The following is a 26,698-nucleotide window of genomic DNA, read 5'->3' as shown; positions in this document are numbered from 1 at the left end:
TCTTGGCCATTTGCTTTGAAAAGTAACTAGGTTGTTATTTGGGGAACATTTAGTAATGAGAAAGTGAGAGTCTAACTGTGCTCAAAGAAGGAAAAGAAAAACAGGTATGTAGGAGAAATTACCACTCAGATGGAAACGTAACAGTTTATTTGCTTAACTTTATTGCCTGGAACTGCCAGATCAAAGGCAAATATTGTTCAACATTATAGCTGCCAGTCCCCTCCACCCAACCAGTCCTTAAAATGGTGTCCATAGTAACACAAACACAGAACCACATTCCTCTCTGACTGGTCTGCTCCTGATGGTAGCCAAATACAAATGCCACATGAGATCCTTCAGGACAAACTCAGCCCTTGATTGGTCTGTACGTGCACAATGTCCCATGAAATCCTATGTCCTGTGAGAGCATCAGAAGGCAAAGCTTGGCCTTTTGGCCCCAATCCTAACTCATGTGTTTCTTTTTATGCAGGTGAGTAGTCACACTGGACTTCCATTAGATTATTTAAATATGTAAAACTAAGCAAGTAAGTGTTTGCAGGACTGGGGCTTCAATATGGAAAAATCCTGTAGATTACAGAAAAAGTTATTTAATGGAATGGAAAAATATCATTATGTGATATCATTATCAATGTTATTATTTTGTTAAATACTTTTACTGGTACAATGCCTTTAATCTGAGGATCTCATAATTCACAAAGAAAACTGAAATAGAGGATAGTAGGATAGCAGTACCCTTTCATCTCCTTTGCATTTGAATTCTTACACTACCCAGCTGTTGTTGTAGTGACCAGACATCCCACTCAGGTTTCACAGTGATCTGTAGCAAAATATTTTAACTAGGAGATGGGGGCTGAAGTTTCAATGATATTGTAACAAGAGGTGCAGGAAAAAACAGACATAGCAGATCAACTGAAGAACAAATGAGCTATGAAAAATGAAACAACAGCTGCAACGTGGAGACACAAGACATTTTAACCATCTTTTTTCCCCCTGCTGAACCAAGCACCTATGATATATTTATGCAAGATTTTAAGAAAGATTGTTCAGATGACATTGCCTTTTTAAGTAGGATTCAGCAGTTCCAAAATCTGTTTTTCATTGCAGCTCTAGCTTTTTAAAAAAAAAATGATAAAAACAAATAGTTCACTAGTAGCTCTGGCAACATAATAATACACTACATCACCAGTACTCAGAATAACATTGTTCTAGGAGAGTGTTCCAATTTTATCATACACAGAAAAATTGCTTTATGCTAAATACACATGTAAACATTATTCTTGTTTGCTACAATTCCATGTTCAAAGGGCCCCAGTCCTGTAATCAGATCTGGCAGTGTGGGGCTCTGCATGGCTGCAGGGGTCTGCCCTAGCAGATCTAATTGCAGGATAAGAGCCTTAAATAGCAACCATAGTTGGGTGTATGAAGTGTTCTTTAATTGTATAGCTGTGAAACTCATTCAAGGCTTATCTTGTTGCACTGGATTAATTTGAAGTGTAATTTTAAACTGATTTTGTAAAGCCAGTGCAAAAGGCTGCATGGACACTTATTGGTTTAAACTAGGGTTATTTTGGAATATTTTAACTATCAAGCTCATATATGTCCTGATCCAAAGGTAATTAAACTCAATGGAGTCTTTCCGTTTAACTTCAAATCAAGCCCATAGAAATGGCTTTACAACGTATTTGAGTCATCCTTTCCGAACTGCCCCAATTACCTGTATCTGATTATCATGATGTATCTGATTATCATAACAGGCAACATTAACTATACCCTCAACTAGCTGCCAGCTCCATATCTAATACCCTGCCACGAGAGCAGACACACAAATATTCCATTAAGAAAAATTCGAGGAGACAGTTATGAACTTTCCCATTCAGGGTTACATAGCCAAAGAGGGCAGCCCTTGTTACATCACTAAACAGTGTTTAGGTACATACTATTTGCTAGTTTGCGGACAAAACATTTAGACACAAGTTGTATACTCAACACATTATGTAAGTCCCTTTATATCCCACAGTGCTTCATAGCCCTGAGCACCTCAACAAGGGTGAAAAGAGCTACAGGTTAGGTTTGCCAATGTCATCCAAGCGGAGCCAATTATATACAAATGAACAAAACACACAAGCCACAGATACACGATAAAAGCATATCCAGAATGAATTCAATGGAATTGGAGCATGAGCTTTTGTGGGTGAATACCCACTTCCTCAGATGCATGTAGTGGAAATTTCCAGGGGCAGGTATATATATGCTAGCAAGCAAGCTAGAGATAACGAGGTCAGTTCAATCAGGGAGGATGAGGCCCTGTTCTAGCAGTTGAGGTGTGAAAACCAAGAGAGGAGAAACTGGTTCTGTAGTTGGCAAGCCATTCACAGTCTTTGTTCAGTCCTGAGCTGATGGTGTCAAATTTGCAGATGAACTGAAGCTCAGCAGTTTCTCTTTGAAGTCTGGTCCTGAAGTTTTTTTGCTGCAGGATGGCCACCTTAAGGTCTGCTATAGTGTGGCCAGGGCGGTTGAAGTGCTCTCCTATAGGTTTTTGTATATTGCCATTCCTAATGTCTGATTTGTGTCCATTCATCCTTTTCCGTAGAGACTGTCCAGTTTGGCCGATATATATATATATATATATACCTGCCCCTGGAAATTTCCACTACATGCATCTGAGGAAGTGGATATTCACCCACGAAAGCTCATGCTCCAAAACGTCTGTTAGTCTATAAGGTGCCACAGGAGTCTTTGCTGCTTTTACAGATCCAGACTAACACGGCTACCCCTCTGATACTTCAGTGGAATTGTTCAGATCAGTTGTTAACACGCCCCTAGGGTGACTGGATTAGCAAAAAGAGGATCCTCACAAGATTCAGGGGACAATAAATCACATGGGTCATCTGGACTTTATGAATCACTCAGGTTAGCTCCCTGCCTGAACTTGCAAAGAATTCAGCTGGAGACATCTACAAGCCAAAGATCTAGCTGGACCTCAGCCTGAGTACTTGCAGAGCCTAACACTCAGAAGCCAAAATCTGCACATGCAGCAAAACAAGCAGCATATCCCTCCGTTTTCAAGTGACAGATTTTTCAACACAAGAACAACAACACACCCATACTATTGAAAGAAGGACAGATGCCAGTTCAAGGTGAACATCAGAAATCTGCAGCTTTGTCTCTGGTCTGAGAATAATAATCTTAAATAAATTAATAAATGTTTTGTTCCCAGCATCTCTCTTTCCCCATTAACTGCACCACCTGTTGCCTTGTGATGTTGGCTGCACTGCTCAGTGCAAGTTCTCACTGAGTGCTTCACAGGAGCCAAATCCACTGAAAGCCAACCAATACTCTAAGAATGTACATACAGAACAATACCTGTCTCTGCTGGACAGGGACAGAATAGAGCTGTGACATTGCACTCCATATGTTTTATGGAAATATGCTTATGAGTGTGAATATAATGTAACTGGAATATGCTTTATGCAAAAGGTCTCTTGTAAGATATCATAACAAGGTTATAAACTACTGAATATATTCCTCCTATTTGTATGCACATATCATTCTTGTATCTGAAGCCAGAAATATGAAGTATAGTTCTGAGGTCCTATTGTAATTATGCAAAGAGTGGGCCATTAATGGTGGTTTAGAATCTTGATGGCTCCCATTGACTAGGACAATTGGTTGTAAATGGTTTATTTACCTGCAAGCCTTCCTGTGTACCTGTGGGCCAACCCAGGAAGAATAGAGACTAGGGGTCTTACAGTGACATTTGACCATGTCACTTGATATTGGAATCCATCTTAATCCTTGCACTTTTCCACTGATGAGGTTGGGGTGGGGATAAGCACAGACAAAAGATTCCCGCATTGTGTCAAAGCTATAAAAGGAGGTGGAGCAGGAAAAAAAGGCTGCCAGTCATGAGAAACCCCTGCTTATCACCTGAGATGTCTGCTGGATCTAACAAAGACTGTACCAGGGGAAAGGATTGGGCCCAGACTAGGAAGGAGTCTAGTCTGTGAAATAAGCTTATTGGAACATCTTTGAGGGTGAGATACTACCTGTTTTGTTTTATTTTGCTTTGTGACTTACTTTGTTCTGGCTGTTATTACTTGAAACCACTTAAATCCTACTTTTTATACTTAATAAAATTACTTTTGTTTATTAATAAACCCAGAGTAAGTGATTAATACCTGGGGGAGAAAACAGCTGTGCATCTCTCTATCAGCGATACAGAGGGTGAACAATTTATGAATTTACTCTGTATAAGCTTTATACAGAGTAAAACTGATTTATTTGGGGTTTGGCTCCCATTGGGAGCTGTAGGTCTGGGTGCTGGAGACAGGTAATCTGCTGAGCTATTTTTAGTTAAAGTCTGCAGCTCTTGGGGGGTGGCGGTTGCCCAGATCCTGAGTCTGTGTTGCAGCAGGCTAGCGTGTCTGGCTCAATAAAGCAGGGTTCTGGAGTCCCAAGCTGGCAGGGAAAATGGGCTCACAAGTAATTTCAGAACATCAGGTGACAGTCCCAAGGGGATCTCTGTGACCAAACCCGTCACAGGAGCTGCACGGGAGGAAGATAGGAGAGAGAAACACAGATGCTCATGGTCCATGGGCTTTACCTGTAGAGAGTCTAGGGTGCAGATGATACATGTTTAGTATTTTTTCCCCTAACGCCCTGTTTCTGGCATTATAATATATGGAGATATACCTATCTCATAGAACTGGAAGAGACCTTGAAAGGTCATTGAGTTCAGTTCCCTGCCTTCACTAGCAGGACCAAGATGTACAAGCTGCGTTGTTGGATTAGTGGACAATATCAAAGAGATCTGACAAGGCAGTGCTTGCATACGGGAGAGTGGGAAAACAAAACTGCTCATGGTCCATGGGATTTACCTGCAGAGGGCTCAGGTTGCAGATGATGCATGTTTAGTATTTTTTTCCCCTAATGCCCTGTCTCTGGCGTTGCTAGATTAGTAGACAATATCAGAGAGATCTGACAAAATACAGGACAGTGGGAAAATGGATCCAATGCCATATACTCTGAATTAAACCTCCCCCACTCAACATACGCCACTGTCCACAACAGCAGAGCTTTTTAAAATGGCAGCCAGTTCATATGAGGTGCAGATTTCCCACTGTAACATTAATATATTGGCCAGCATGGGAGGATATTTTTGCCCAGTATAACCGACACATTTGGCATGGGTAACAGTGAAACAACAGTACATATACCTCTTTAAAGATGTAAAGATATACCTCCTTAAAGATGTAAAGTTGAGTCTATGTTTCTGTCTCAATTTAAAACCAAGTGTACTCAATTGTTTTGTCCTGCTCAGAAGGATAAACTCCCTCTGCTTATTCAGTAAGTTCTGCAACAAATCATTTTCTGCTGATGATACAGAAGAGAAGTAATAAACCCTTTATGTGGGGTCAGGAGAAGGGGAAATAAATGGCCATCGCAGAAGAATGTTATTCACATACAGTTATGGCCTCTAAAGTCTCCTCCAACTAGCAGGTGAGAAATTTAGATAGTCAATGAGGTGAAATTCCAAGTACATAACATGGCTTTCAGGAGACACATTCTTGCACAATATGGGCCACATTTTGGATATAACATGAACCGTCTGACTTCAATGAGGTTTCATAGGAATGAGGGAACATATAGATCACCACGGCCCTGTGGAGGGGGCAGGGGGTGAATTACTTGGGGAAGCTAGGGTGCCAAATTCTCTTCTTATTAACACCAACACAAACTTGCTGAAGTCAATGGGGTTGTAAGGGATATAAGCCAAAGTATAGTTTGGCCATATGAGGTTAAGTTCCCAAGATTCCCAAAGTGAAGGTAACATCTGCCACATAGCAGAGACCCCAATCATTTAGGCATTTGAACTCCAACCAAACATCTTAAATGCTACCCAGAACCAATCAGAAGCCGATCGTATTACTTGTGTAATGAGCTGTCTGCACAAGACTGCCATTAACAAGCAGGCTGTCACAATGTGTTGTAGCTGTGACATCCCAATAGCTTGATAGTATAGCATTTTATTTGGTTATAATCAGATTTACAATTAGACGTTGGAGAAGATATTTGCCCTAATAAAAATGGCTGTAAAATACTTTTAATAGTAAACTACAGCATTTATTTCTTATATGTGAAAAGAACATTTATTTGTTGCTTAAGCCACTGCACACACTACTTACCGTTCCATGGTAGTTCCTGTACATGGGCATTTTTAAGATCTTTGTCAAGTAGTCTTCCAGTTGTTTCTACAATGCGAGCAATGAAAACTTTAGATAGGATGTAGGGATTACTATAAAAATCTAATTATATACCTACAGAAAGTCATGAAGAGAATCAAAAAGAAGTCACTGATTGAATGAAAAAAATACATATATATACACACGCATGTAGCACACCCTCCACTATGCCACAATATCCCAACAAAGGGGAAATAACTCAGATCTTGGCAGAGTGCTCCCTGAGGCAGTCTTCCACTTTCTAAGCAGAGACAATTTGGCTCTAAACTTGGCAGAGTTTTGGTTCACCAAGGAGAAGAATTTACTAACAAAACAGAAGGCATGTGAACTTGGTCAGAACACAGTTCTGCAAATAAGCTGGTCCCCAATAGTGAAAGTCAGAAAAATCCTAAGAATAAGATGGACAGCACAACATGTCAACAGCCTCTCTTCTACCAGCACACCCACATCTCTGAACAAAATATTTAGAAGGAGGAAGGACATTTACTCTTCTACTAGAAAAATGTTCTTCTCGGACCATGTTCTCAGACGTGCGTGGCAGACTTGGCATCTGCCTCGCTTCTCCCCTTTTGATAGTCTGTCTTCTAACTGTGTGACTGGAAGAAAAAAAATCCCAGGTTATTTGTCTGATTAGTAGAACGTGAGAGTCTTTTCCCCTGACACAAGAGTCCTGATGTTCTATTTAAAACTTTATTATAAAATGAGGGACAGGTAGTGAGGAAAGATAAGGGGAGGCGTAAAATTGTCTAACAAACCGCCGTGTACCAATCAATTCAAACTAAAATACAATGCAAAAAGCAGAGGATATTGGGCCAAATTCTCCTTTGATGCAAATGGCACACATCCACTGACTTCAAATGAGTTTTGCCTATTTAAGCAGAAGAGAATTTGGACCATGTTATTGGACCATTATGTTTCACTAACCCTTAGCCTTTCACATCTCTACCCCACCAAAATCCTTACTCTTGTTTCCTCGACTGCCCCCTAGCTTCCTATTGTCTTCCCATGCCAATATCAAACTATCCTTTTGTAACACTCCACCACTCAGGCCTCTTTCCACAACTCTCTTTATGTCTGTCCCAGTCCTTGGGCCCAGTCCTGCCAGCTGCTGAGCACCTCGGTAGAGTCACTGGGAAGGGAAACCGAGACAGCTCAGCATTCACAGATATAAGCCCTTAAAGGTAAGAGACTATATTGTGCTATACATTTTTAAGCACAATGACCCAATCATTTCAATGGGAAATTCTGCTTAAAAACTGACTACACAAAATGTCTCACAGGCTTTTTACATCTAGCAAGAGAGAGATCATTGGATCACTCAGATCACTGCTGCTTACTAATATGTTGATTTTGAGCCGGATTCTCCTCTCATTTAAACCAGGAGTGAATCTTGGAAATCAATGGAGTTACACTTGTGTACTACAGGGGTAAGAGAGAATTAGGCTTTTCACTTCTTTCCAATGCAATTTGGGCCTTGAACCATATTTGTAAGACTGCATAAAAGAGTTACCTTCTTGTAGGGATAGGAATTCGTATGAAGGCTTTGTATCTCAGCAGTTCCCTGTGGAATTCTTGAAAGTTCTTGAATTTCCTTTTCACTTGCCACGTAAAGTCCCCATGTGTGAACTCAACAGTGTAAACATTTGGACTTGGTACCTGCAGGAAAGAATAGCACTAGTGTTTCAGTACTCAATGGGTAATTTTCTAGCATTAAATCCTCTAGAGTTTACCATTTTTTATTTAAAGGTATAGCCATTCCTTATGACTTTTAGTTACCATTTTTATTAGACTCAAAACAGAACAGGCAAAGATTATTCATATTGCCCTTGATAGAGTTATTCCCATACAGACGTATTCATATTTTCTAAAACCCACTAGCTGATTTACAGAAAGTTAACTTGTAAGTGATGAGTTAACATGGTAATAGGAGCATGACATTAAAAATGGGATTGGGATTTAAAACAATGTTCCAATAACATTCACGTTCTGACCTTTTTTGTTGAGGTAAAACGTTCTACTTCCAGAACTCGGACTTTAATCGGACATCCGGTTAGATATGTCTGTATATGAGGTTCTTTGAACCCTTGAGTGTTATAAATTGCAGAGAATGGGATGCCCACTGCAAATGAACATAAAATAGTAATTATCTTAACACTATTTTAACTATGAATAAGAGCGCAATAGCTAAGGGATAATGTAACAAATTAATAATGATTATATAAAATTTTATATATTAATTTTCCCCAGTGCATATCATGCCTTATTAAAACCTATTGAACCTCAGCTCATAGAAGTCTTCACATTAAGTCATCTGACTTGAAGAGTTCAAATGCCAGATATAGCACTTTCTTGTCATAAAATAGGGTCAATGGTTACCTGGAGAAATACAGTAAAACCTCAGCAGTTTGCATGTAGGTAAGCAACACATTCCATAATTCATGCACAAAATGAGCAGCCTCACCCATCTCTTCAGCAAAGATTTAATAGCAAAGTGCTGCGATGAGGTCTTCTATCACTAAGTCTTCATCCATGTTACAAAATATATTACAGGATATTTACTGATGTATTATGAGATGTTATCAGGAATAATTAAAATTAAATTACACTTGTCAAATAAGTGAACAAAAGGATCTTTTGTGTAGCAAGGTTTTTTGGTGGAGGCTATTTGTATATGTTTGCAGACTTACTCATTCATAAACTTCGGCAATTTGCAACAGGTCACCCAGGTACTAATGGGAATTGTAGGCAAGATAAAAAGCAGCGTTTTGACAGTTTCAGGGTAGTTTGTAAATATTATTTTAAAGAGTTCTGAAACAGCTAAGTGTCAGATATCTCGAGTAGATTAGAAAAAAAAACATTAATCCTGTTTAAAAAACAAAAACAAACAAAAAAGCCAACCTGCCTTTATTAGATAGCAAGAAATGCATAGATGACAGACAGACAGGTGCAGTAATGTGCAGCTGCTGTGCCAAAATGAAATGAAGAGTTTATACCTTAAAGCACAACAAAAAAAAAGAAAATCCAAGTTAAATCTTAAAGCTTACTTAAGGCCTGATCCAAAGCCTACAGGAACCAGGAGGAGTCTTTCCACTGATTTCAATGGGCTTTGGATATGCTTTTTATGGCTCATTCCTGCTGAGCAACTCCTACGAGGTGCTTTGAATCCTCAAATCCAGGTTTGATCCTTCATGATGCTGAACACCCTCAACTCCCAGTTTAGGCTGAGGGGATCACTATGTTTATTGTAGGCGTCTTAAAGTACTTTGCAAGTTGGCACCGTCACTTTAAAGGTTTCACAGCCCAAAAGAACTAAGCACAGTTTCACGAGGCCCCACCAGAGCTTCAAAATCCTGGCCCACTCTATCACTCTCTCCACCCACTCCCTAACGCCATCAAACTGAAAGCTTCATCTTCGCCTCAGCTGCACTGCATTGCTAAATCCTAGTGGGACATATGGTGAAAACAGATGGGACACTAACTCACCAGTTGTTTTCGGATCATTCAACATGTCAGCATCCACCTCGTCCCCCTCAAAGTGGAGCTCCCTGGTGTCCAGGTTCTCTATTAAATTGCTCATGTCTGCTGCAACTTTCTCCAGCGTTGAGGTATTTACTCTTCTTTCACGGCTCAGTGACATCTTAAATGCTCGTTCACCAACAACACAGGGGGCTGTTCAAGGGAAGGGGTCAGCATTGTTATTGTTTCTGCAGCATCATACATGATAAGTTCAGGTGGATGCAGGGGAATCTATCTGTGGTTAAGGGCCTGGTATGTGGAGACCCCTGGCTTCCACACTGTCTCTCTGGCAGCATAGCTCAAATGGACCTGTAACCTTGGATTCCTCCAATCTATCACAGCCTCTGGAATGCCCTCGACAGGCACGTTACAATACGCCTGGCCACTGTGGACACAGAGGAGGACAGTTTCAACAGCGTAAGGAGGGCTCAGCAGAAAAGCGAATGCAGCTTCAGGCTGGAATGGTAAACTTCCCTTTGATTTCAATGGCAGCAGGAGTGGGGGCCCAGGACATTTCCACTAAAGATTATGTGTTTCCCATTTGAAATGCTGATGTTTTAACTATGAGGGCTTCCCCAGAATTGGATGTCCCTTGGAATATGTCTACACAGAATCTGGGAGCAAGCCTCTCAGTCGGGTCAACAGATTCAAGCTCTAAAACTGGCTGTGTAGCTTTTATGTTGCAGCTTGGGATGGAGCTTGGGCACTCAAGCCTAAGGAGTGGGGTGGGCTCCAGCCTGAGTTGCAATGTAAATGCACTGCCTACTACACTGCGATCTTTAGAGCGCTAGGGCAAGTCCCACTAGCATGAATCTGTTGACTCAGTCTGGGAGGCTCTCTCCCAGATGCAGTGTAGAGATACCCTTAGAAGCACTCTCTTGCTCTGATTTTAAATGGAAAGCAAACAGTGAATTTGCTCAGTCAGTGCATTAATGTGCAGCTAATTGTGTAATAAATCGTGCATGGGATAAAAAAACACAAAGTACAACCCGTTGCCCTATCTGGTTCACTGACATTACCAGCTACAACTGGTTCGTACATAGCTACATTTTCAAACCGATGCGGAACAGAGAAAGAAACATCCAAAGTCAGTAGAGGTTGTTACCTTCTTTTTCCTTTGTGATTAAAAGAACATATTAATTCCTTGTATTAAAGGATCTTCTATGGCCTACACTCTCCTAGTATCTGTGCACAGGGCCAGCCTTAGGGGTTGGCCACTCAGGCAACCAGCGGTCAAGGGGGCGCCATGCGGCCATGCAAAGGAGCACACTGCCGGTGTAGTGTAAGAAGCTGCTTCCTGGGGGACTCCCAGATTTCTCCCTGCTTCCTCTCAGTGGAGGAACATTGGAGGGTTGGGGGAAGTGGTGACACACAATACAGCTCACCCCCCCCCAGCATTCCTCTGTGCCCCCAAAGGGGATTGGGAGGGGGAGTGAGGAGCAACACCAAGTGCTCGATGCATACAGGTCACTTTCCCCACCTGGGCTGTGCTGTGAAGTGAGCATCAAAAGCTGCTGCTCCCTGCCCTCCCCTTATGCAACCTGGGTGGGGAAAGTGATCTGGATGCAGGGATCCCTGACGTCGCTCCTCCCCACACCCCCGACACCTAGGTGTGTGCGGAACAGCAACATTCCAGGGGAGAGCGGGCAGCAACGCCAGCTGCTCCATGCATCCAGATCAGTTTCCCCACCTGAGCTCAGGAGAGGGGTGCAGGGGTTAGGGGTGAAAAGGATGCAGGAGAGGGGCAGTGGCTGGGAGTGCAGGAGGAGCAGGGGTGAAGGGGGTGCAAGGGTTAGGAGTGCAGGAGCTAGGGGCAAAAGGGGAGTGGGGAGCCCGCAGGGACTGGGGCAATGGCGGGGAGGTGCACCAAAATACAAGTTTGCCCAGGGCACTATTTTCCCTAAGGCCGGTTCTGTCCGTGCACCTCACAATCTTTAATGTATTTATCTTCTCAACATCTCTGGGGTGGGGCGGGGCAGTGCTGTTACTCCTGTTTTACAGATGAGGGAACCGAGAACAAAGAGACTCTGAGTATGTCGATAAATCGACCCTTGAGCGCTCTCCCGTCGACTCCTGTACTCCAGCTCAGCAAGAGATGCAGGCAGAGTCGACGGGGAGTGGCAGCAATCGACTCACCACAGTGAAGACACCACAGTAAGTCCATCTAAATACATCGACTTCAGCTACATTATTCACATAGCTGAAGTTGTGTAACTTAGATCGATCCTCCCTCCCCTTCACCCCTCAGCGTAGACCAGGCTCAAGTGACTTGCCGAAGGTCATATAGGAAGTCAATGATGGAGCAGAGACTCAAGTCATAATCTAGTGTCCTAGCCACTGGACTATTGTTCCTTTCTAAAGGGCTTGTTACATGTTACACAGCACTTGAGTATACCTCTTCATTGTTAATGAGCCTGCAGGAGGTTACACCTAGTACTCTTTATGTTAGTGGAAGAAGCAGGTGGCGAGCAAAGGAAAAACAGCATCAGTGTCAGGTCATCTACAACTAAGCAGCAGCATTTTACAAGACGTTTCCTGCAATTATGACTACTCCCTACCTCCTTGTTCCCCTGTTAGTAATCTGAGTCAGTGGAAAATCTGGAGAAAATGAGACATGACACAAATCTAGTAAGATCTTACATCACTTTTCGTTGCTCATGGATTTGGTTTGGTTTTTTAAGTTTTATTTCCTTCCTTACTGTCCAATCTGCAACCCTCATTAAGGTTCAGCAAGGCGTACCCACATGAAAAGCTCATGGCTTCAGTTGGACTTCTTGTGCAAGTGCAGTTCAATATGATTAAAAGTTGCAGGATCAAATCCCTTGTCCTTAAACACAGTTATGCTTAACCCCAGATAATACCCTCCTACATACCAGTATAATAAGAGACCCATCAACGTTTGTATGACTCCATCATAAACATGCAGCTTGACAACTACACTGAAAAGGCTCAGTGACAGATTGTCAGCAGGCGTGAATCGAGTGGTTTTAAGTCAGTCAATGGAGCTAAGCCCATATATACTAGCTGAGGATCTGACCCCCTTCAAAGAAATGATTTACAAGAGTCACATGTCATTTCTGCTGTTAAATTCTGTACGGAATTGTTTGCTTGGAAAAGGGGATTTGTAACTTTTGCAAATAATTCATTTTACCTTTTAAAACAATAATTCATGTGTTTAGACACTTTTAAAGAATATTTGTTACTGTCTTCAAATAATGCTATGTAATTCTAAAAAATAAAAGGATTGGTTGCATCAGAAAGCAAATACCCACATTCTATTCAGGCAGAACCAAGAAACATGGGGTCAGATTCTCCACTCAGTTACATTAGTGCAAATCCAGAATCAATTCAGTTTCATGTGTGTAATAAAAGCACAAAATCAGGGTCAGGCCTAGCATATCAGTTCTTTGTGAATGATTTTTAAGCACGTTTGTGGTTCTGACACCTTCCAATCATCCGTGAAGCCCCTTATGTCACAGTGGCAAAGAGTCCTTGACTGGGCTAAAAGGGATGACACTTCTGGCTAGTTGTAGACTCATTGAGGACTCTCATAGAATTGTCAGATGCCTTTCTGTAAACACACACACACAAATACCTCTCCACCCCTTTTATCCAAGGAAAGGAAAGAAAAAGTACAGATTAAAATGCAAAACTACCAAATCACTTATTTTCATCCTCTATTCTACATCACTACAGAGCCTGGCCTTTAATGCGAGTTCTGCATTAACTTGAAGAACAATGCTACACTTTTCCTTGTCATTACCAGATGCAAAGGCAATTCACTTGTGCCCAGGAGATCTACATTTTGTCTCCTGGCTCCTTGCATGCCTCTGCCTAAGCATTTTGTATGGTATGTAAACCACAGTCACAGGAGCTTTCCTTTCAGCCCTGAGGACAGGTATGCCGGACTTTACAGCCGCAGTTGACGGCCCTTTCAAACCAGACGGAAAGGTGTATTCGATTAAATTTCACCCCTCTGACTTCAGCGGAGTTTCACCATGTGTGTGTTTGATGACTGGCTCTATAGAATTGTAAAAATCCACATGCTCCCAGATCAGAATATACAGTCCACTAGAAAACATGGGTCTCCCAGTGTGCTCACCTCATCAGACCAACTACTGACATTCCAGAATAACACAGAGAAATTTATAAGTGTGATTTCATATTGAATATAGGACCTAATACTGCACCGCTAATGTCAGTAAGAGCTTTGCCTAGGCTGGTGGATCAAACCTACAAGATAACAATATATTTCATTTCTCGCCCCACCACCATTATGCTGTGCAATTATTTTACTAGGACATTGCCACTTCTAGCATCTGCATGCCATTAAGGGATGGCCACTAGCAGCATAACATTAAGTATTTATTCTACCTGCATTTATATTTGGAAAGGAAATCGAATTTTCTTCAGTCTAAAAAGATGTGTTTTACCCTTCTAAGTTCAGCTCAATGAATCATGATGGCAATTGGGCTTGCAAAAGAGCAGGGTTTGCGTGGTAAAAGTTAATATAGGCACAAATAATGATTTTCCATCTTTATCACCTGCTGTGGCGATAAAGATTTGATGAGAAGAAATGGCAAACAAGCACCTTAGAGATTATGTCAAGGATGAATATGTACGGGGTGGGTTTGGTATCGATCATAACGTCTTCGCCTTCCCTTCGTTCTTTATTGTGCCAGGCACAAGAGTTCTGCTTGTCAGATGAATTGACATAATAAGTTAATGGGTAAACTATTAACAACTGTATTGAGTCCAGTTATGGCTGCAGCAGGCCTGTTTGCCAGTGGCTAACTTAGGGAAGAATTCTATTTTGGCTACATCTGCTTTCACAGTAGCAGCCGGATAGTACAAGTCAGCAGAGTGCAGCTGCCACAGGCAGCAGTGGGGGTGATAATTTGCTGCTGGTACAGAGAGACAATCCCCTGGAGCAAAGCAGGTGCAGAGATGGAAGTATGGCTCCATGAGCCACAATTCTCTCCCTGGGATGGGGCAGCAACATGCATTCCTCAGTATAGGCCATGTCCCTGTGGCAAAAATCTAGCCCAAGAGCCCTAAATTACCAGCTCCATTACTACCTATTCCAATGAAGTGGGTATTCACCCACGAAAGCTCATGTTCCAAAACGTCTGTTAGTCTATAAGGTGCCACAGGATTCTTTGCTGCTTTTACAGATCCAGACTAACACAGCTACCACTCTGATACCTATTCCCTATCTCCCCCTCCCACCTCACCCCCAATGTGACCTACTTAAGGGCTGACCAGAATGGCAGCTCCTAGCTGCTGCCATGAGGAGCAACTTGCTGGAAAGGCAACAGGGAGGAGCGAGGAGCAAGCAAAGCCATGGTTTGCCTCTTCCCCACTACATGTCAACCATGAGAACTGGCTGTGGCTGGCCACGCAGAGGGAATAGCAAATTACCCCTCTCTGCCACAGACACACAAAGGGCACAACCAGGGAGCCCTGAGAAGCACCCAGTCTCACTGAAGAGGCAGCATGCCTCCATACTGCCCTTTACAATGAGTGAGTCCAACAGGTCCAGTTTAGCTCACTAAAAGTTTTGGTAGAGAACAGTGGATTGCTTTGGCCTTGTTTCAAACACCTGAATATTGTAAGCGTGAAAGCTGACCACCACCTTGAATGTTATTGGGCTCATGTACGGCCCAGAGGCTAAAAACAGGGAGAAAAAAAAATCCATTGAAAGAACAAGGTGTGCAGTGGAGCAGAAATGAGGGTAGAGTGAAAAACAAGAGCGGGGGGGGAGGGAGGGAGAGAGAGAGAGAGAGAGAGAGAGACTGTGAATACAGAATTAGAGAGGGGGGAGAGAAAAATTCTAGGGACAAAAGTAAACACTGTATATGTGGCATCCCAATGTGCCAGCCTAGTTTCTGGCGGAGCTTTTCTCTCCCTAACACACAGCTTGCTCCACGTGCGTCACGTTGCCTGTCTATCACAGAAGGTGAGTACAAGCTTCCCTTCATCTAGCACAGGGGTAGGCAACCTATGGCAAGCGTGCTGATTTTCAGTGGCACTCACGCTGCCCGGATCCTGGCCACCGGTCCGGGGGGCTCTGCATTTTAATTTAATTTTAAATGAAGTTTCTTAAACATTTTAAAAACCTTATTTACTTTACATACAATAATAGTTTAGTTATATGTTATAGATTTATAGAAAGAGACCTTCTAGAAATGTTAAAATGTATTACTGGCACAAGAAACCTTAAATTAGAGTGAATAAATGAAGACTCAGCACACCACTTCTGAAAGGTTGCTGACTCCTGATCTAGCAAAACACAGATCTGAAATCCTGACTAACCCTTGAGGGCAGGGTTTAATTACAAGAAGAAAGGATTGAACAAAAATTATCTTTATTAACCCTGAAAAGAGTGTGATAGGTTTGCAACATGTTAAACTAAGGGTTGCCAATCTTGTAGTTTTATCATGAGACTCATGAGAATTGGTGGGGGGGGGGTTAAACCCAAGCTCCTGGGGTCAGATCATCACATGAGACTCTCAGCTTTCATTAACATTAAAAGTTTCTAATCTTTGTCTTTTCCCTGTAAGGGAAAAACTTGAAAATGTGACCCCTGAAGGTTCAAAAATCAGAAGGCAAATAAAAAAAGCTCAGATTCTTTTTTATCTCATGATTTTCATTCTATCCTCATTTTGGAAGGCCTGGCTCATGATTTTTGAACACGCAGGGTTGTAATAATGCAGACTACATGAGATTCACTCATCCCCAGTTTCTTCATTTATATATATTATTTTAGCTAATCCATGTCTTCACCACTTTTAAACACTTATCAAAGACAATGCGATAACCTTAATTTAGAAAAAATTCAAGTTAGGAGAGCTGGCTTCCAGCACAAACAGCAATTTCCTGTTAATGCTTCCGAGCATATGATATTGTGCATGCACTCTCATTCTCACTGAGACAAGCACTTCCACAATCACTGTTGATTAGCCTCATTTCAGTTCTCATGACTCTTCTCTCACCCTAGTGACCTTTCAGGGAGGTTTCTTAGAAAAATCCCCAGTTCCCATTCTTGGTTTTGTGTTGCAGCACACAGTACTTTGACAGGACACCGTGTCCTCTACTCATTCAATTCCTGTGTACAGTGTTGAGCAGACAGGAGTTGTGATTTTCAGTCTCAAACAAGAACAAGAGCATAAGGGGGAAAGAAAATAACTGAACTATGCATTCCCTTTCTTCCAACCTGGTGCTCATGAGTTGCTGCTGAGTTAAGCCAGGAGCTCAAAAGGCCCCCAAAGTACATTGCCCTCAATAATCATTTGCTCTGCTTGTGATGAAACCTGCCTCTGTCTACATTCTTCCTAATTCTTCATCTTCCCTGTCTTGAAACTCTGGATCTGGGCTGCTGTCGCTTTCCGCAGCTCCCATTGGCCGGGAATGGCGACCTGTGACCACTGGGAGCCATGGGCAGACGGTCAATATAAACAAACTGTCTTACGGCCCACCAGTGGATTACCCTAACTCTGCCCCCACTGACTTCAGAGATAAAAATCCCATCAATTTCAGTGAGGGGAGAGATAAGCCAACACTGAGGTCTTTAGAAAGCCTTATCCAGTCTCACTAAATGTGCTCAACACATATTTTGACAGGCCAGCATGCAGGCAGAGGTGTGCATGGAGACTCTTTTTAAAACCAGTCCCATTAGGTGCAAAACCAGCAGAAGCCAGGCCAGACTCCACTGAGATGCTAAAACAAAGCTGGGATTTTTTTTATACCACAGAACAGTCCTCAAAACAGGAAGTCATTTATGTTGCAATGCATTCCTCTCAGTCCAATAAAAACTAGACTTGATCCAAAACTAGAATATCAAAATCAAACAGCCATCCAATTTTGGATTCAGATTGGATCCTGGATCTAAATTTCATGACTAACACCCACCTCTATTCAAAATAAACATATTACAAAACTATTATTGAGAAGTAAAGCTCATGAGAAAATCTTCATGAGCAGGAACTCAATATCTTGTTCCTGATGACTCATAGCTGCCGCCTTTTGGCTATATTGGGTTTGTATTATTGATTTCTATAGTTCTTTTTGTCAGAGACACTGATTGGCAAGCCATGAATCAGCTAGTTTGCATAAAGAGAATGCTTAAGTATTGGCACCAGATATCCTATAGGATTCAACCAAATGAATTAGACTCAGAGTTGCTAGGGAGTTTATAGGCCAGATTCTGTTGTAAATCACAAGTAACTCCATTTAAGTTACTGCATATATTATTATTCATTATCTGTACCGGTAGCACTGAGGAGCCCTAGTCATGGACATAACACAATGCTGCTAGGTGCTGCACAAACACAGAACAAAGATAGTCCTCTGTTCCAAACAGCTTACAATCTAAGTATAAGACAAGACACAACAGATGGATGAAGGCAGATAGATGGGAGAACGCAATGATGGTCAACAAAATAGGAAGTGGTCTCAGCACTCCAGTTGACTAAACCACCTCTACACTAGAAAAATTATCTTGTTACTGATAGTGAGTATTAGCAACAGGTGAGTTGAACGAGTGCTGAGCACTATTTATCTGCAAGTTTAGATAAGGACAAACCATACTGAGCTTCATTCCAGAGAATGTGGTTAAAGCTTGAAGAGGGGTGGGTTCTGATGCTCTGGGTCAATATCTAGCTGAAACAGATTCTTTCATCTTGCACCTGCACAATTCTTAATCATTGATGCCACTCCTGGTGGCAATAAATGACTCACCTAAGAACTGTTTATGGACACAATTAAGTGTCTGTTACAAACTTGACTCCCTTCTACACTTGTGACTTCTTTCCTCATGCATGTTTTGCCCCATTAGTTCATTTCATTTATTTAGTCTCCTCTCTGTATTAAAGATTGATCATATTACATGCATTATCTCATCAGTGATTATTGAAAAGAAGTGAGAAATATGCCAGTTTTCCATTGCACTCAGCATATTTCCCCACACCTAAGATCTGTCTCAAAGTCATGCTGTTCCCTTTCCGATGGCTGGGTTTTGTTTTCATGCTTTATAAAACATGAATGTTTATAGAAGAACACCTGATTCTAATCTTGCAACAATTTTACACGATGTTACTTCACTGGCTTCAGCTGTTACTCCAGATTTACAGTGGTTCAAGTGAGATCAGAGTACAGCACTAAATGTCTGGACACATTTTAAATTATTGTTTTCTTAAGCCTATAATTTGCAAATAATGGGCCAGATTCCCAACTGGCATCAATCATGGTATCTTCAGTGGAACTATGCCAATTTATGCCAGCGAGAACCTGGTCCTTTTGCTTTAAGAATTGGTTTATATGAAAGCAGATACATATGAAGAGAGTAATTGGTTCATGGACCTAAAACCTTTAGTGAGTTCCATAAACTCTACGGATGCACTAAGGAACAGATTTTGCATTTGGATCTCTGTCAAATCATTCACCCAGACAGCTGTCTATTGGCTACACATCTAATTAAGTTCATAAAAATAAGCTATTATTTCCAAAGTCAACAGTAACTAATTTGCTAAACTGGCTCCAGAGCTGCCTTATTAAAAGCTGCACGTTTCCTCTTCAGAGATTCTCCAAGAGACTCATGCAGATCTGAGACTAGCTGTTTTAGCAGAAAACCAGCATATCGCCAGTTAATAATGGCTGCTGACTGGGGGGTGAGGACATGGGGGACACACAGAGTCCCTGGCAGGTGGCAGAGGGGGAAACTGGGAGGGCACACAGAGTTTCTGCCATGTTCAGGGAATGGGGCAGCACACAGAACCTTTGGCAGAGGGGACTGGGCCAACCTGGTATAGAGGATTGGGAATGCGCACGAAGGCCTGCCAAGGCAGGGGAGGAGGGCAAGGGGGATATTCAGGGGAGGCGGTGAGGAGAGTTGCAGGTAGTCCCTGAAACAGAGGGGAATGAGAAGTGGAGGAGCCCTGACCTATGCTATTCACTTGGCCTACAGAAGTAACAAAGTGTGCAACCTTCTAGTTTAGTTGCATTTGGAATATTAAGATTTTCCTTGTCTATCATATATAACAGCAAGTACCTTATAAAACCATGGTGTGATTTTAATGATCTTAATGCTCACATGTACAAAGGAGAATGCTTCACCACCAGCTCAAGTTTCATATGTCATTCAGCACTGTTCTGAGATGGGTAGACAGACAGATTGCCACCTGCCAAGTTGTATTTTCTGCATTAAATTTCAAGTGCTATGTGGTGAGTGACAGCACTGGAATCCAATCTGGCATTTGAATCCAACTGCATTTAAGTGGATTTAAGGCATAATTGGACATACTACAATAGTTCCCATAACTCAGAAGAGCCAAATTCAGCCCTGGTCCGCTGCCTTTGACTAGGCTGTACCTGCTTACATCAGGGCTGAATTTGGCACTAGATATCAAGCTCAGCTCTTTATGAAGAGTAGTCTATCAAGACAACTCAACTGCCCACTTCCCACCCTTGCATGCTTATTCCACACACCCCTACACACACTTGTGCAGGTACTCGCTCCCTGCACACAAACCAACAATGAAAATAACCCACGCAGAAGAGTAAGGGAGGTACCTTGCCCACATGATCCTCTGTTTGAGCAATTGAGCTCCAGTTACTCTGCTGGGTGTCACATTGACCTAACCTGGTGATATTCTTTTTCCTTCTTCACCCTGTTGATTTTGTTAACCTTCCTATATGAAGAAATAGGAACCCCAACTCTTGTAAATTACATTTTCCCAGACTGCTACACCCTGGCATAAGTAAATGCTATATTCATTGTGCTTCTGCTTCACATAACCTTGATGAACTTATGCTCTCAGAGATACACCAAAGATAGTGAGTTACGATTATGATAAATGTATTCAATTTTCTTGACTTCCTTCCTATTATTGCAGACACACCGTTCGTTCTAAAGCCCTTTGTAACAAAAGAGAGAATACAGCTGAGTCCATTATGTAGTATGAAATCTACTTCAGTTCTGGAACAAACTAGCTTTCTGGTCAACTCACTTAACAAATTGCTACATTCACCATCATCCTACTTATGACTGATACTCCAGAGTCTTTCAAACTTTCTCTCTGTAAGGCTCTTTTCAGCTCTACTGTTTACATAAAGTTTGCAACTTACTAGTAATAAATTATATCTTAATGTGAGGCCATAACTTTCATTTTTCATTCATTTTATTATTTATTTGTGTAGCAATAATTCCTAGAGGACCCAATTTGGACTCCACTCTGCTCAGCACTATATACACACACAACGAAAAAATATTCTTTGCCCCCAGAAGCCTACAATCTAAGTAAATAATACGAAACAACAGTGGATACAAACACACACAGATGCTATTTTGCATTCTCACATCACATGCTCACCCTCAGCCATGTTTAATAATGATAACCGGCCAATCCTGCAGCTCATGCCAAATATAATTATGGGCCAAGGACTTTCCCCCTCTCAGCCTGGAACATCCACTGATTTCATTGGCAGTTCCTGACATGGATCAATGGTAGTGTAAAGTCCTGTGAATCACTGCATTTTGCCCTTTCTCTAGCAAATTAAAGTTATAGGTGCCCTCTTGTAGCCAAACCAAATGCCCAAAAACTTATTCACCAACTCGAGTCCTACACGCAGCAGCTCCTGCACCACCAGGCTAGATATGTGCTCCTTTCAACTGGGAATCCAGATGCTAAACTGGTGTTTTGCCTCCCAAGCTGTCCCTAAAATGGAATTTGAGATGTGAGCCTCCAACCCTTACATAAGTAGTCCCTGCTCATGGGAGTACTCCCACTGCCTTTAAGGAGACTGCTCGTAAGATTAGGGGCTGCTTGTGTCAGTGAGGATGGCAGAATTTGGGAATGTGATCTGTTTCGGGAAATACTAGAAGACGTGCATAAAAGGGTTCATGTAGCAAAACAGCTGTCCTGTAGGCTTTTGCATAGCCTTCTGGGGCCCTCAGAAATATATTCATTGTACAGGCATTTTGAGGCTCCGTAGGTTTACATAAGAAATTACAAACTGTTGACAAGAACAGGCACTTCTGGACTTATTAACTGGAGCCATGGCACTGAAGGAGTTAATATCAAAAAGGGAGGGGAGGGGAAAAGGGGTATTAAGAGAGAGAAAGGAACTAGGATGCATTTTCTGAATTAAAGATGAACAGACCATTATAAAACTTAAATGGTTAGATTCCAATTTCAGTTACATTGGTGTAAATCCAGAATGACCGCATTAGCTTCAGATCTGCACCTGTTCAACTGAGATCAGAAACTGGCCTAATGAACGGTAATCATGTTCAATATAAAGAAAGAACTGGCAGAATAGGTGTCTGTTTCTTAATTAAATAAAACTAAACACCAGCAGACTTATGCAAAGTAGCATGCAATACACTGCTTGACATTGCCAGCAGAAATCTTTTTAAGATTCCTTAAAACAAAACATAGATTATTATATCGTCAAGGAAACCAGAGCATCATAAATATTGCCAATGTACTTAAATGTATAACCCATCAGCCCTGCTGCCACGTTGTTACCTACACATTTCCAATAATATAACAACAGATTAAATATTACTTCTTGTCAGTTATTGTGCCCATTTGGAGTATTACTCCTCAGCAGGCTTTCAATGGACAATTTTGGCAAATACACAAGAAATACTTGGGGGAAGGGGGAAACAAAATATATTAGGGTTCAAACAGTACGTCTTGTTTGCTCCTTTTCCCACTGAAGAATATGGCCAAATTGTCACAATCTCATTAAAAACTCAGCAGGATCAGGCCCAATCTCAGGAATTTCTTTCTCAATAAACATTTCAAAGTGGCCATGGACCATATGTTATACTGTAAGGGACCGATACCAAAGCTCATGGAAGTCAGCGGGAATCTTTCCATTGACTATAATGGACTTAGGATCTGATCCTCAGAGCACTGATTTTTGATATACAATAAATTAAATATTCTTTTCAAAAGCATGTGTTTCATAGAATTTCATATTTTCAGACTTTATAGCCTTTTAAAGCCTAGTCCAGCAATCTTTACCATACAAGGATTGCACGATCAAGCACTCAGAAAACTGATAAAGACCAGAGACAAATTTCTGCAGGACAAGTATGAGGGTTACATACTGCTCCAGGATAGCATTCTCTAGTTTAGATTATTTCCATGGCCCTTTATGCATGACAGACAGGTAACAGTTGCAATTCACTAGGCAGATCTGAGTGCTTACATGTTAAGTGTCTCTGATTGAGCATTCAAGAAAATACCAAACAATGCATGTTTTGCATTCTTTATAGAAACATGCCAAAGGAACCATGTAACTATATTTTCCTGAAAGACTTCAACGTTGAATAAAGAGAGCACATTTGTACAAAATAAAATGATTCTATGAGCTATTTATTTTCTTGTGTACCAGAACAATAATAAAGCTCTCTCAACCCAAATATCCCCATTTCGTTTGTACAGTGAGATCACATGACATCACAATGTGTTGTCATGGAAATGACTAGGCTATCACAAGTTATTTATACCCTGTCAGAAGTGTGCATTATTATTATCACCATATTGGGTCCACAGGCCTCAGTCAGAAATGGGCCCAACTTGTACAAAGTAATAGGTAGCAGACAATCACTGCCCCAAAGTGTTTACATTGTAATTTGAGATGAGGTGCAGCAACTGAGAGCACTAAAAAGTCGACTCGATTTCACAAAGGAAGAAAAAAAGGCTGAGAAACAAATATGTTTGTGTGACTCAGAGTAACACTCAAAAATGGTATCATTTCAAAGACCCTGGAGAAGTATCTGGGGAGCAAGTCTAAGGTGTCTGATCCTTTACACATTAGTAATGTTTCTAGGTAAAAGGATTGAGAAATATAAAGGTACTTCACCAATGGAGTTCATAGCATGAAAGCGTGAGACTGGCTCAAGGTACATTACTGAATGAAACAGAGGCCAGGAAAAGCAAGTAGAAGGTGAATCATCCATCTGCACAGGTCTGGACAAGGAAGTTGAGCAATAGTGCCTTGCACTGCATTGCTGGTTTGTGATAAAGATCTGTCTTCTCCTTCAGTCTCCAAGTCACTTCCTTTATTTGTGCATCCAGAAACATTAGGTGCAAACAAGCCTGATCCTCCATTGTCCTGCGCCCTGTGTAATCATTTCCACCACAGTGAAGAGAGGGTGAAGCAGGTGTAAAACATTATATACCCACTTTGCACTGGTGTAAATAACAACACCAGGTTCAGAAAAACAAGAAATAGGCCCATTATGTTTTGACATGGAGCCACTCAGCCCTGGTCTGCCCTTAAAATATAGACTGACTTAGCTATGCTGCTCAGCGGTGTGAAAAAAAAAATCACATCCCTAAGCATTGTAGTTAACCAGACCTAACCCTCGGCATAAGAATCCTTTCATCAACCTGGTTACCGCTGGTCCGGGAGACGGATTATGTACATCAGTGGGAAAACCACTTCCATCAATATAGGAAGCATCTACACTCTGAGCACTACAGCGGCACAGTTGTAAGTCAGGAAAACAATGGCTTGATTCCCCTTCTGCTGACGCTGATGTGAAAAAAGTTAAACCATTTTAAAAAAAGATTGACATTGAAACAAAAACTTTTTGATTGATCCTGTGCAGATTTTTTTTTCGAGTTATAGATGTGATGTTGCACTCCATATGTTTTATGGAAATATGCTAGTAAGTGTGAATATAATGTAACTGGAATATGCTTCATGCGAAAGGTCTCTTGTAAGGTATCATTACAAAGCTTATAATCTACTGAGTGTGTTCATCCTATTTGTATGAATGTATCATTCATAAAAACTAGGAATATAAAGTATAACTCTGAGGTCCTACTGTAATTATGCACAGTGTGGGCCATTAATGGTGGTTCAGAATCATGGTGGCTCCCACTGACTAGGACAATTGACTGTAGATGGCTCTGTTTACCTGCAAGCCTCCACGGTATATGTGCGGGCCAACCCTGGAAAAATGGAGTGGGGCTCACAGGACATGTGAACATGTCACATGATACTGGAATCCATCTTAAACGTGGTGCTTTTCCATTGAGAAAGAGGGGTGGAAACCCAGAGAGAGACGAAGGATTCCCACCTTGTGCCAAAGATATAGAAGGGGTGGAAGAGAAAAAAGGTGGCTACCAGTCATGAGAAATCCCCTGCTTACCACCTGAGCTGGAACTAACAAGGACTGTACCGGGGAAAGGATTGGGCCCAGACTAGGAAGAAGTCTAGTCTGTGAAAGAAGCTTATTGGAACATCTCTATTTACCTGTATTCAGTTTCTTAGACTTGCATGTTTTGTTTTATTTTGCTTGGTAACTTACTTTGTTCTGTCTGTTAATACTTGGAACCACTTAAATCCTACTTTTTGTACTTAATAAAAGCACGTTGGTGTATTATTGAACCCGAGTAAGGGATTAACACCTAGGGGAGCAAACAGCAGTGCTCCCCTAGGGTGGACAATTTATGAGTTTACCCTGTATAAGATTTGTTTGGGGTTTGGATCCCATTGGGAGCTGAGTGTCTGGGTGCTGGAGACAGGAGTACTTCCTGAGCTGTTTTCAGTTAAGTCTGCAGCTTTGGGGGCGTGGTTCAGACCCTGGGTCTGTGTTGCCACAGGCTAGCAAGTCTGGCTCAACAGGACAGGGGTCTGAAGTCCCAAGCTGGCAAAGAAAACAGACTCAGAGGTAGTTTCAGCACATCAGCTGATAGTCCCAAGGGGGTCTCTGTGACCGAACCCGTAATAATAGGTTCAAGAAAGCTTTCAAGATTTTGATGTTTTTGTCTCATTTCAGGATGGGGAAAAAATGTTGTAATCTTGAAACTCTCTTGGGACAGGAAAAATCTTCTCCCGCAGCAACAACCACAACTCAGCTTGTTCAGCATATGAAACGGAAAGATGCCTGTTCCTTCCTTCTGCAAAATATTAATAGAATTATTACCCTCACATTGTTAATTCTACTTGTGTGTTATATCTCTGGTACACCTTTGTGTGTCTTGTTTATTTAGACTGTAGGCTCTTCAGGACTGTCTCTTACTCCATGGCTATATCTTCACTAAAAAAATGCATTTTTACAGCAAGGAGGAGGGGGGTTGCAAGTGGGGCAATTTGCCCCAAGCCCCACAGGGGACCCCACGAGAATATAGTATTCTATGGTATTGAAACATTTTTTTAACAGAAGGGGCCCCCGAAATTGCTTTACCCCAGGCCCCCTGAATCCTCTGGGAGGCCCTGCCTTAACGTAGCTAGTCTAGGTCAATACTATATCCCACACACTTGCAAGGGGTTAAAAGCTACTTGAGCCTTGTCTCACTAGGATTGTCCTTGTGCACATGTGTTTGGTAGAGGAAGGAGAACAGAAAGACAGCAACTCAAAGTGATAAAGCAAGATAGCAACTCAAGGTAATAAAGAAGGGAAAATGAGCCAGAAACAGTTAGTAAACCAAAAGGAACAAAACAAACAACAACAAAAGTGTGAACTCGTACAGAAGTGCTAGCTAGCTAGCTGAGACAATAGATAGTACAGGAAACACACCCCCAGAGGAAATCAAACCGTTTAGTTTAGCAATGCCACACTGACCACCACATTTATACTGACACTCGAGTCATGTCTTCACTGTAAAGTCTGTTTAGACACTGAGGTCTGATCTACACTACAGTTCTTTGCTGGTATAACTGCGTCACACCGGCATGTGAAAAATCCACTCCCCTGGGCAACGTAGTTATACCAATCTGACCCCCTGTGTAGGCAGCGACACAGCCACCGGCTCTTGGGAGGTGGATTAACTATGCCAACAGGAGAGCTCTCTCCAGTCAGCGTAGGAGCATCTTCATTTAAACGCTACAGCAACACAGCCGCATAGGTACAGCTGCATCAATGCAAAGTTTTAAGTGTAGACCTGCCATGAGAGAGAGAGAGAGCTACCTCAAGT

At 41.8% G+C, this 26,698-nt stretch overlaps 1 protein-coding gene across 4 annotated transcripts in view; it reads right to left on the bottom strand.

Moving 5' to 3' along the window:
• PLD1 (phospholipase D1) overlaps positions 1-26,698 on the bottom strand; it is a 136,921-nt gene that overhangs the window by 70,888 nt on the left and 39,335 nt on the right. For all 4 annotated transcript variants that reach the window (XM_030576041.1, XM_030576043.1, XM_030576040.1 and 1 more), the window contains 5 exons: positions 9,726-9,911; positions 8,234-8,361; positions 7,753-7,898; positions 6,730-6,838; positions 6,186-6,251 (listed from right to left, as the gene is read on the bottom strand). In XM_030576041.1, the coding sequence (XP_030431901.1) occupies positions 6,186-6,251; positions 6,730-6,838; positions 7,753-7,898; positions 8,234-8,361; positions 9,726-9,879 (603 nt within the window). In that variant the 5' untranslated portion in view covers positions 9,880-9,911. The remainder of the gene's footprint in view (positions 1-6,185; positions 6,252-6,729; positions 6,839-7,752; positions 7,899-8,233; positions 8,362-9,725; positions 9,912-26,698) is intronic.

Source organism: Gopherus evgoodei, chromosome 9 (assembly GCF_007399415.2).
Source record: "Gopherus evgoodei ecotype Sinaloan lineage chromosome 9, rGopEvg1_v1.p, whole genome shotgun sequence".
In the NCBI taxonomy this organism is placed as follows: domain Eukaryota; kingdom Metazoa; phylum Chordata; order Testudines; family Testudinidae; genus Gopherus; species Gopherus evgoodei.
This window is presented reverse-complemented; position numbering and strand designations above follow the sequence as displayed.